Below are 12,050 nucleotides of genomic sequence, written 5' to 3' on the forward strand. Positions count from 1 at the left end.
ACTACTCAAGTTAAATAATAAAAGTTTAGTGTTCATTTATTTCTCCATTACAATTACATATTGAAGAAAAAAGGAAAATAAGGTTGATACGAAGAGTTATAAAAGAATATAGAACACATAGGGAAAAAGAAAGGGAAAAACAGTATGTGTGATAAAAAAAAAAAGGTGGATAACTAAGAAGTCTTGAATAACCAGCTGACCTAAAGTATCACGGCTAACATATTCCATACACTATTACTATAGAGTTGTACTCAATTTTTAGTCTTTATGAAGCTGAAAATATATTTGATTAGCACAATGGTCATCGTATGTGGAAGTCCTGGAAAAAGCTTATGTATGGGGCAATGACATGTAACATCTACCTCTGCTGGGAGAGCTTAGGGGAAGGTGGGCTGCGGATACCCTTCGAGTAGGTCTGGGACACAGCGGGAGAAGGCAGGAGAGGCTCCGGTTTTGTCGGCCTCCCCGTTTGAGGCAGGTTTTAGAGTCGGCCTTCAATTCCGTGGCTGCCAAAAGGCGCCTGCTGTGGTTTCTACTGGTTCCCTCAAGGCGCTAAATTAGGCTTTGATTTCATGGTTGCTTTGAGGTGGTTTCCTGATTATTATGGGAACAGTCTGAGTGCAAGAGAACAATCTTTTCCCATGTATCCCATGTGTCAAAGACAAGAAGATTGGGCAGCCCGACCAGGGTCCTAGGTCCGGGATGCCCTCCCAAGGCTGCTGAGAATTCCCTCCTCAAATCCCTTGAAAGACCCCCCCAGGAAGCAAGGCGGAATCCATCTTTTAAAGGGGGCGGTAGGCGAGGGAGGAGAGAGGGCGGCCCGGCGCGTTGCCTCTCTAGGAATGAGCGCTCTCTCGCGCGCAGGCCGAGGCTTCCGGGGACGGCGAGGGCGGGGCGCTGCGGCGGGAGCGGAGGGCCGGGAGTGGGTTGCGGCTGCGCTTCCCCGGGGCCGGAGCGCGAGGGAGCGCCAACCCGCCTGCCCCGGAGGCTTCGTTCCCTGCAAGCCGGGAAGGGGATATCGAGGACCTGCTTCCCACAGCGCGAGGGGCCCTTCGCCCAATGCGGCCGGGAAGGAGAGGAGCGGAGTAGGCGCCGCCGGGGAAGCTTGGCCTGAGAGGCCCGCAAGATGGACTGGCCAGGGCCAGGAACAGGGCCAGGGGCGGGTGGCGCAGCCCGAGGCCGTCGTGCCGCGGAGCCCGAGGAGGGAGGGCAGCGCTGGCCCGAGGAGCCCCCCAGCTCAGGCGCCGAGCGCTTCCGAAGGCTGTGCTACCGGGAGTCCCAGGGGCCGCGGGCAGTGTGCAGCCGCCTGCAGCAGCTGTGCCATCAGTGGCTGAAGCCCGACAGGAGCACCAAAGCTCAGGTGGTGGACCTGGTGATCCTGGAGCAGTTCCTGGCCGTCCTGCCCGCGGAGATGGAGAGCTGGGTGCGGGAGTGCGGAGCAGAGACCTGCTCCCAGGCGGTGGCGCTGGCCGAGGGCTTCCTGCTGAGCCAAGCGGAGGAGAAGAGGCGGCAGGTGAGAGGATGGTGATGGTCCTGGGAGGATGCCCGAGGAGGAACAAGGAGTCCTTGTTTCCCGAACTGCCTTGCCCGCCCCCAGTGCGGCTTCTAAAGGTAGAAGGGACTTTGGTTTCCCTCCGTTTTCAGGCACAGAGTTGTGTTTGCCCACCCAGGTTATTCCGCAGGAGGAAGGGGGATCCCAAGTGTATGTGGATCTCCGCTGACAGCTCTAAGATGGTCGAGCTTTGGAGGCAGAGAAGAGTCTCCTCCTCCTCCTCATGTTCAGTTGGTTTAGCTTTTCTTCGTCTTTGATCCTGGCTGTTATTTCAGATGCAGGAGCCATTGAGGAAGGTGGAAATGGCCGCGGTACCTCCGGAAGGCAGAGAAGCTCTCTCCGGTCTCTCTATGGAGCATCTGTTGGGAAGGATCTCTGAGGAGGACCCAACTTGGGTCATGTTGCCACGTAAGTGAAGGTTGGTTCTGAGGGCAGTGAAGCCTGAAGGCATTTCATTCACCTGCTTCTTCTACACAAAATTTTGCACCTGGTTTTAATTTATAGTGCTTCCCCACAGCTGAGTCACTCAGCTTCCAAATATTCTTTATCCGTCTCCTTTTATCTTGATCACAGGGAACCGAAGGATGTTGATGGAAATTGCTGAAACATCTTCTGTTTGTGGTGGAGCAGCAACAGCTGCTGTTCCTCCAGCTCAGGTAGGGGAGCTTCATCAGAGCAGAGAAACCTTTGATGGGGGGCCTGGGGGTGGGCATTTTTATCATGAGATTCCATGCAGAGCTTCTTAAGGGGATCAAATGTCAAGATCAAAAGTTAGCTTGGTTCCGCTTTCAAGATGGTTGTTTAAGCAGACCCCAGAGAAGAGTCAGCCCTCCAAGGTAGACCGAACATGAAACCAAAGACATGGAAGCAAATACTACTTTCGTTATAAGGTTACAGTAACAGAATCTTGCAAGTCCTCCCTTCCGTTATCTTCATGAGAACTAGGGAGCGTCATGCCTGAGACACTTTCTCAAATTACATTTCTGCCCTGGACTCAGATTTCTTTCACCTTACCCTTGTATTGGTAGCAGCTCTTCCTCCTGTCCCTCCAGGTCATTTGTTTGTCCCATTACAGTCATGCTGAGATATTGAGTTCATTTATGGAAGCGGTTGAGTATTTATGATTCTTGTGCCTGCAGGACGTTACAATAATTTATTTAATATATATCCCTTGCTATCTAAAGCATGTGCAAAACCAGGAATCGGCTAGCTAGCAAAAAATGAAAGCAAGGAGCCATTTTTAATTCATCAAGTTCTATTGAAACATTAGTAGGACTACTCACAACCTGTTAAAAAAATCAGAGCACTTAAAGCATGGCAATAAGAATAGCATTAGCATTTAAACATACATCCAAGCAGATCCAGTTAAAAGTTATGTGTGTGAGGTATGGATTTACTGCATCAAAATGGCAGCTTCTGCAAAAAAATGAAAGTTTTCATACAGCAGGAGATGTGAAAAAGTGGCTTACGTCTACAGAGTCTTTCTCCGAGGTGAACTGTGGTAGGAAGAAATTCTAACCGGACAGGTGGATCTTAGGAAAGGCAAGGAATTCTAATGTCCTGCAGGCACAATCCAGTAGTACATCATGTCAGAAAAGGAGAATTTTCTGTCTTACAAAACTCGCTTTTAGGAAGTTGGAAATCTGGGAGAGAACTTCCTAGGACTTCTGTGGAGGAATATTTCTTTTGACTTTCAGGGCTTGGTGTCCTTTGAGGAGGTGGCTGTGTATTTTACGGAGGAGGAGTGGGCTCTGCTGGATCCCAGCCAGAGAGCCTTACACGGGGAAGTCATGCTGGAGAATTCTAGGAATGTGGCCTTTCTGGGTAAGGACCTGCTTTGCTCTGGGTTCAGTTAATTGTGGAAAGTCCTTTGTTGACATAAGTGCTCAGAAAGCACCTTCTGCCTAGAAAAAGAACATTCTGGGACTTTTTTTTTTTTTCCTGAGACTAAGGTAAATAAGTGGAGAAGTTGGTGGATGCTTCACGGGGTCCTTTTCTCATCTGAAAAGGATTTTCTCATTTTTGAGGAATTTCTTCAGTGAAGATGACAGCTTCTCTCTGTCTGATTCAAGAGCAGATAACCTGAACAGCTTTAGGTGAGGAAGATACTGCCCTGAATCTCTCTGATGTCTGTTCCTTACAACTGCCCCGTCTCCTAGGTTGCCTCATAATCAGTGGCAGTTTCTCATACTGGCTGTTTGGACAAAGGGCCCTCCTTCGGCTCTGAGCAAATCATGCGTAAGCTCCCTGTAGAGATGAGAACAATTGGCATTTTTTCCCTGAGTGCTTCAACGCAAGATAGTAATATAGGCTGCTGTGGATTCAATCTCACGGAGAAGCACAACACTGAGGAAAGAACCAAGCTTTATTGCAAGGATTGTTGAGTGCCTGCTTTACAAATAAGAGGGACCCTGAGTAACGGTAAAGCAAATATTTTTCTAGAAGCTGAGGGCTACAAGCTGGAAAATCCTAGGGATCTGATTGGCTGGCCAGTTTGGGGAAGCCAGGAAGGTCCTTGTCAGCGTACCTGGGGCTACAGGTAGTCCTTGTTTAGTGATCACAATTGGGCCCGAAAACCTGGTTGTTAAGTGAAGTGGTCGCTTATTGAAAAACCACATGACCATGACTGCTTACGATTTTACTTCAGCTTTCCTTTGCACTTTCCTTTGCTTTACAGTAGGATATGACCCCAAACAGCTGGGTGGGGCTAAACAACAGGAAGGTTTCTGTAACTTGACTTATGAGGAAGCCGGGTAAAATGGCAGACCTTGTAGTCCTTTTTCCCACGCCCGCCTTTGGAATGCTCACCCTGGTGCTGGGATAATTAGCAAGAAGAGAATTATTATTTGTATTTACATTCATTGCAGAGGAAGGGATTATAAGAGAGTCAGCAGGCACACATTGAAGGAATGTGGGCTGTTTGCCTAGAGGGTGAAATTGATTAGGGTCTTGTCAGTGTTAGGCAGCAGCTGCAAGCCAACTTCTAATCAACTAATTAAGGTCACAGAGCTGAGCCAGTTAATTTGAGGTTAGCACTTTTTAGAGATGAGCTGCCCTGCAGAGAAGAGCAGCTTAGGAAGAGAGGCAGTGTCTGTGCCCTGAGTGGGGAGGGGGAGAAAAAAGTGTACTGACTGTCTGTAGTGGTGAACGCATGACTGAGAGAGAGAGATGCTGCGAAGGTCGTAAATCTGGGCATTGGTCATGAAGCCATTTTTTCATCATGGTTGTAATTGCAACTGGTTGTTCTCCGAGGCACTTCCTAAACGAGGACTACCTATAATTCTGTTGTTAGGCAAAATGGGCCTTCCAGGAGGGCAACATAGCTAAAGAAATCCATTGTTTAAGGAGATGGAATGTTAAGGTCATTGGATGATAGAGGATGGAGGGTTGGGTCTTCTCTATGTTGGAGTTGCCTTCTAAGGGTTGTCTTTGGCTGTACTGTGAGTGGGTGAGAAGGCTTCTCTTCTTTGGTTTGATGGGACTTCAAACCAAAGAATAGGGAGGGAGGGAGGATAAATTTAGGTCATTTGGAGTGCTGACAAAGATTGTGGCAAAAGGGGAGGGATAAAAAGGAAAGGAAACTTTGGGAGCTTCTGAAAGGAAGAGTATGAGACGCAGGCTTGAGAAGTACAGGATGTGTAAGAGAAGAGATTTTTGGAGTGGCACTGGTGTGGCAATATAGAAGAGCAAGGAATGCTGTATTGAAAGAGACTATCCTATGCATTGGTTTTAGCATGATTTCAGGGACTGTGGGGTGGGAGGATCTCTCCTTGTCTAGTGAAAGGAAGGGAGGTCCCTTGTTTATAAACAAGTTCACAAAAGTAGTACAACAAATAGAAATTCTGGTTTCCTGTGCCCCTGATGTTAGATATGAGAGATATTCCACGAAGTTCTGGCAACCAATCCAATTCCCCACTCAGGTTGACTGATCGATTTCTACCCACTGTCCCTCTTGGCCTAAGGTAAGGTTGCTCTGGAGGCACAAGTCCAGATATTAAAGTGGTTGAGCATGAGGAGGAGGTCAGGTCCTGATACATGGTACAAGTCTCTCCTGGATGGGTCTCCCTTTGGGGAACAGGGGAGGGGGCTTAGAAGAGTTGGTCCTTAACTTGCAAAAGTTTCCCCAGTCCAAATTTCAGCTCAAAACGTGATAGAAAGTTCAAGTCCCATGTCTCCAGAGTTCCAGTGAAATGATATCCCAGAAGATTCTGGTGACCAGTGTGATTTCCCACAGAAGTCAAAGGGTCCAGTCCATACCTTCTTGCAGTTTTTGGAATATTGTAGGTGCAGAATATGAATGGTGTGTATGGTTTGTTGTCTCTTGAATGGTGTGCAAATATGGTTCCCTTCTTTCTGTCTTTTGATGACTGATGTGTCTATTGATGGCTGAATAACAATGAAGCAGAAATCAATACCCTAATCAAGGAACTACCGAGGAGAGAACCCCCACCCCTACCAACAGTGACAGGGCAAGCTACTGTATGTAACCAGGGAGTAAACCTCACACTCACTAGCATTTATGATGATACCTAGTTTGGTAATGAAACATTGCAAGCAAACAACCAAGCTCATAGAGCACTAAAGACTCCACTGTTCAACCCTGAGCTACAGATATTCTCTTCTATGGAAAAAAAATCATACTCTTGGTTTATTCTCTAATACTTTAGTTGTCCCCCCTTAATCGTTACCAGCATTTGGGTGGGAATCAGGAGAAAGAGACATCAGATTTTCCCCAAGTGCCTGAAGTCTTTTGGTAGCCAACAAGATTCGCAGAGGTCTTTTCCTCTTTGACTGGAGGTTGTGCTTTTCATTTGAAGACTTGATGTAGATCTGGTCCCAAGACGTGAGGTGGCTGCAAGGTTTGTCTGGAGTTGGTGTCAAGTTTTGGATTGTTCTAATTTGTATGAAGTTTGCTAAAACCTATGGTTACAAATAAGTGTATAGAGAAATATTAACAAAATTGTCCTCTTAGTATCCTGAATGTCTCTTAATGCAGTGCATGTAGTTGATGAGATGCAGGGAAGAATAAGCTGGCTTCCAGGTAGTCTCTGTCTGGCTTAGAAAAGAGCAAGCATGCTTGGACTGAAACTCAGGCTTTTCTTGCGGCATAGTGGCAGAATGGTGGCAAGCACCGGAGAATATTGCCGTTCCCAGTAGCACGTGAGGTGGGTGGAACTCAGGCTGGTAACCAACTTTATTCTGAGTCTTACTTAAATGCGTTTTATCAAAGGATCCTCATGTTGGAAGGGACCTTGAAGTTCTTCTAATCCATCCCTGCCCACTTCTCACCCTTGCCAAGAAAACCCGATTTCAGTTTGTACTTGAAATTTGTACCCAATTTTACGTTGGGGGGAGATGGGCGGCATAGAAATTTAATAATAAATAATAAATAAATAAATACTTCAACCATCGTATTCTCAAAGCTTTCTTTATGGTTGAGGGTAACGTTCCCCTTAGGAGAGATAAGCTAGTCATTATAAATGTCCTTTTCCCTGTCCTTTGAAATGCCCTCATGAATTTCGGCCAGGTGTATCACTATATAATGTAGGACATTCTTGAAACTGCACTTGCTATAATAAACATCAAGGCATCAATTGAAGAGGTCCGCAATTCCTTCATACATTTTGTTGTTGATGCCCCTCGCTCCTGATTATTCAGTCTTCAGATAATGAAGGAGTAGTTTTTTTCCAAAGAAAAAAGAGAAATACCTCATAAAAATAAGTGGGGAATAGTCCAAAACAACATCGCCTCAGGGGCAGTACCATAAATAAAATGGAAGTTTGGTTTCTTCTAGGCATACAAAAGGAACCCAGCAAAATCTTGGAGATGCAAAAATAATGGATGCAGCATTTTTCTGTTATGAACGTAATTAGTAACTTGTTTTATTTTTCTTTTTTTCTTCAAACCAGGTTATGAACAGGAGCAGGAGAATTACAAGGAGCCCGGCATAGCGCTATTACAAATGATCCAGTCTGAAGAAGGGCAGCTTGGAAATCAAGGGGCACTTCAAAAGAGTAAGAAAAGCTGCATAACGAGTGGAGAGAAGACATCTTGTTCTGGTCATAACGAAGTCCTTGACCTCCCAACCCAGCACGTTCAGCAACGAGAAGAAAGTGGACAATATTTTGGATGTGGCAAAACAGCCAGAGAAAAATGTGTTTTCAGTAAATATTCTACAACCCAGACTGAAGAAGAACAATATGAATATGAAGAGCACGGGCAAAGTATCAGTCCTACCTCCTCTCTTGTTTTACATCAGCCATCGTATATCAAAGAGACAACATATGCATTTATAAATTGTGGGGAAAATTTCACTTTGAACAGTCATTTTATTTCCCATAAAGAGGAGAAACCATATGAGTGTGGAAAGGGTTTCAGTAAGAAACAGTTGCTTATTATACCCCCAAAAAGTCCCCCAATGGAAAAACGATATAAATGTCTGGAGTGTGAAAAGACCTTCACTCACAGATGTAAACTTACCGTACATGAACGGACCCACACAGGGGAGAAGCCATATATGTGCCTGGTGTGTGGAAAAAGATTCAGTCAGACTGGTCACCTTACAAGACATCAACGAACCCACACAGGGGAGAAACCATATACATGTCTGCACTGTGGAAGGAAGTTCAGTGGAAGTTCAAACCTTATCAAGCATGTAAGAAGCCACACGGGGGAGAAACCATATAAATGTACAGAGTGTGGAAAGAGCTTCAGTCGCAAGACTACCTTTATTTACCATAGAAGGATCCACACAGGAGAAAAACCATACAAGTGCCTGGAATGTGGAAAGAGTTTTGGGCGGAACAGTAGCCTTTTACAACATAAAAGAATTCACACAGGGGAGAAACCATATCAATGCCTGGTGTGTGGAAAGAGTTTCACTGGGTCCTCAGATCTTATGTATCATAAAAGGATTCATACAGGGGAGAGACCGTATAAATGCCTGGAATGTGGAAAACGATTCAGTAGGAGAAGTCGTCTTACATCTCATAAACGAAAGCACACAGGACAGAAACCATATATATGCCTGGTGTGTGGAAGGAGATTCAGTCAGAGTGGTCACCTTACAAGACATAAAAGAACCCACACTGGGGAGAAACCATATACATGCTTGAAGTGTGGAAGGAAGTTCAGTGGAAGATCAAGCCTTGTGATGCATGTAAGAATCCATACAGGGGAGAAACCATATAAATGTACAGAGTGTGGAAAGTGCTTCCGTCAGAGAACTACCTTTATTTGCCATAGAAGGATCCACACAGGAGAAAAACCATACAAATGCCTGGAGTGTGGGAAGAACTTCAGGCGAAACTGTCACCTTATGAAACATAAAAGAATTCACACAGGGGAGAAACCATATCAATGCTTGGATTGTGGAAAGAACTTTAGTGTACGCTCAGATCTTACATATCACAGAAGGATTCATACAGGGGAGAAACCATATAAGTGTTTGGAATGTGGAAAGAGCTTCAATTGCAGCAGTTATTTTATTTGCCATAAAAGGATCCACACAGGAGAAAAACCATACAAATGCACAGAGTGTGGAAAGAGCTTCAGTCAGAAAAATCACCTTTCGCAACATCAAAGAATCCACACAAGAGAAAAACCATAGCTTGGGAGCTTTAATCACAAGTGTTTTCTTCTCATAAAGAGACCCACATGTGAAAAACACCAGAAAAATGTGAACTGTGAAATAACATTCGGTTGGAAGAATAGTCTTATCAGACCTAAATTAATCCACATGGGAGAACCATAATAATGCTTGACGTGTGGAAATAGGTTCAAAAGGACCACTGCCCTTATTTCCCATAGGAGGTCCTATGAGTGCAGAGAAACTTCCAATGCCAGCACTGGGCCTTTTTTTCCCAAGAAAACACATAAATAGGTGTGTTTGGATAAGCTTCTTGAACATTAAACTTTCAGAGTGTAGAAAGAGGAGAAACAGTGTATTAAGAAATGGAGCAAAGAAACTATTTTAAGAGGATATGTCTTCTTAAATATCATAAAAGTTCCACTCAGGAGAGAAACTCTATAAATGAGTGGAACGTGGAAAGGTTTTGTTTTGTTTTTTCTGCTCAAATCTTCAGGAAGGGAGTCCCTCCCCACGTTGTTAGATCAACCTTGAGTATTTTTCGCGATGTAAGAGATTGAAACTCAGACTGTTGTATCGGAGGCCAACGAGGGTTATAAGAGAGCTCAAGTTAAGTCCCAGGAAAACAGATTGAAGCAAGTGGGAATCTGTAGCCTTGTAAAAAAGTCAACCAAAAGGGATATAATATTCCTGTTGAAGCATTTAATTAGTGTCCCATAGAAGAAAGGAAAGGATTGTCCCAGATTGTCCTGCAATGTAGAATAAGCGTGTCCGAATCTGGTCCAATGGTACAAAAATGTTGTTATGATAGTGGTGCAACTGTCAATCACTGAACATCTACCTCTGCCAACCCCCCCCCCTTAATAAAAACAGGAATACACTTCTTCCTCTCCAAAAATCCACTTTTTATGCAACGTTTTACACTGCTTGTCCTTTAAGAATAAAGTATTTGAGATTTTTCTTTGTAAGGAGCACACTACTTTCTCATGCTATATCTTTTGTTGCTAAAACAGTAGATACATTTCCTTCTCTTTTTTTATTTTGTATCTCTAGAGCAGGGGTTCTCAAACTACAGCCCGTGGGCCGGATACAGCCCGCCAGGGTCATTTATCCGGCCCACCCGCCTGATTGGCCACCGCTGCTGTCTGTCAGAAGCGGAAGCGTCGGGGCTGTGTCGGGAGCTGCAGGCGATGCACAAGGAGGGAGATTGGAGAGCCGGACTATTCTACATTACAGGTATACTGGGTCGTCTGGCAGCTCTCCTTGTACTCTGCGGGAGGGATCCTCCGTGCAGGGTGATCAGTGTGTCGTTCTCCAAGCTGCTTGTGTCATTCTTTCTCCCAATTGCCCACCCCGTTCTTGCAATCCCTCGGAAACCATCTGGTATTCCCCAGGTCTCATGAGTACAGGCACCCTATTTGGAGAACCGCAGGAGCCCCATTCTCATGGTGCTTCACGTTTGCATTTTATGTTACTTCCTGTTTTACCCACACTGGATTTCATTGAGAATGTCATTAAAATATTCCCACTAACCTGCCATGACTAGGTTTTAGTCAACAGAAGGCACTATCAGTGCCTGAAACTTATTTCCAAGATTAAATTCCAGTTTTACAGGGACAGTCCTGATTTTGGGGAAGGCATCCTCGAACTAATGGGAGGGCTCAAGGTAGAGCATGCAGAACAGTATGGGAACAAGTAGCCAAAGAAATGATGTCTTTCCATTACTCAACAAGTCTCAGGGTACCTTATGGTGGAAGGGAACATGGGAATGAAGCTATTCCATTATCCATTTTACTGGCTGATTGATTAGTACTAGTCTGCAGAAATCCAGAATAAGAAGCAAAGTTAGTGTTGTATCTCTTTGCTGACAACTAATGGATTTTTGCAGATCAGGTCTGATAGCCTTATGATGGAGAGAGTGGTCAATTGATTGTTAATCATTTATTAAATTAATTTGGCCTGGAAATAATTTTTCACAGAGTGTAAAAGCACAACAGGGAACAGGAATGTTTGGAACTACTTAAAGTTGCTTCATTCCAGAGAAGCTCTTCTAAACATCTTTGTGTCCTTTTTTTTCTGGTAATTTTTGCCTGTGACTTTGGGGAAATTGACTTGTAGATTTGTATACATGTATGCATTTTTTAATATTCGTATATCCAAGTTTTTATTTTTGGAAATCAGGTCAGCCTACTTCTTTGCAAATTATCAGGACTGCAGAAAGCATTGTACTCAGTTTCTGTTTCACTTTTTCTTCTCTTCTGTTCCTTGCATTTATATCCAAACTCCTCTTCCTTGCCCAGACCTGTTCCATCATCTCAAATTCTTTGTACAGGTAGTCATCGCTTAACAACCATTCATTCAGTAGTTATGCTAAGTCCCTAAAGTTACTGTCAGAACCTGCATCAACCAAATGTCAATTTAAAAAGCTGTAGCAGTCAATGGGTGTTTGCTTGATTGGATTCTGCCATTCCTGACTAGGGAGGGGGGATGGTAATTAATGGTTCTAATTGGGATAGTGCTTTGGGACGGAGAGGTACTTAACTATATGGGCAATTTAGGCCTCACCACCAGGTGATAAAGAATTATGGCGCCAAGACAAGCGGGGGGGGGGGGAGGGTTTAAAAGGCGGCACTTCAACTCATACTTCCTCATACTCCACGGTAGGGATCCTCTGTGCAGGGTGATCAGTGGGATGCAGGACGCCCTATTACTTTCTCCATTTGGACTGTGTGGTTGCCCCTCAAGTAGGAGAATGGCCACTGGCATTGACCAATAATGCAGGGGGCAGGGGGTGGGGGGGATGGGATGGGATGGGGGGAGGATAACATTTACTGACACTGACCACCAATGCAGGGTGGGGTTTATGTTGGTTAAAATTGTTCTTTATTTTAATTATTGTATTGTTTTTTT

The 12,050-nt window shown here is 44.8% G+C and overlaps 1 protein-coding gene across 3 annotated transcripts; it reads left to right on the forward strand.

Moving 5' to 3' along the window:
* Positions 1-870: 870 nt before the first annotated feature.
* On the forward strand, positions 871-11,756 carry LOC103064024 (uncharacterized). Of its 3 annotated transcripts, XM_088129444.1 has the most exons (5): positions 871-1,513; positions 1,828-1,960; positions 2,126-2,208; positions 3,250-3,376; positions 7,462-11,755. In XM_088129444.1, exons 1-5 carry the CDS (start codon positions 1,127-1,129, stop codon positions 9,159-9,161), a joined length of 2,430 nt encoding a protein of 809 aa, XP_087985570.1. In that variant the 5' UTR covers positions 871-1,126; the 3' UTR covers positions 9,162-11,755. The 3 variants fall into 3 exon arrangements, with proteins under 3 accessions (XP_087985570.1, XP_087985571.1, XP_087985572.1); XM_088129445.1 differs by lacking the exon at positions 871-1,513 and having other exon boundaries at positions 1,831-1,970; XM_088129446.1 differs by lacking the exons at positions 871-1,513; positions 1,828-1,960; positions 3,250-3,376 and having other exon boundaries at positions 7,462-11,756.
* The last annotated feature ends 294 nt before the right edge of the window (positions 11,757-12,050 follow it).

The sequence above is a fragment of the Python bivittatus genome, unplaced genomic scaffold (assembly GCF_059951505.1).
Source record: "Python bivittatus isolate LINGU-HERP-01145 unplaced genomic scaffold, Pbiv_v1 ctg000810_np1212, whole genome shotgun sequence".
In the NCBI taxonomy this organism is placed as follows: domain Eukaryota; kingdom Metazoa; phylum Chordata; class Lepidosauria; order Squamata; family Pythonidae; genus Python; species Python bivittatus.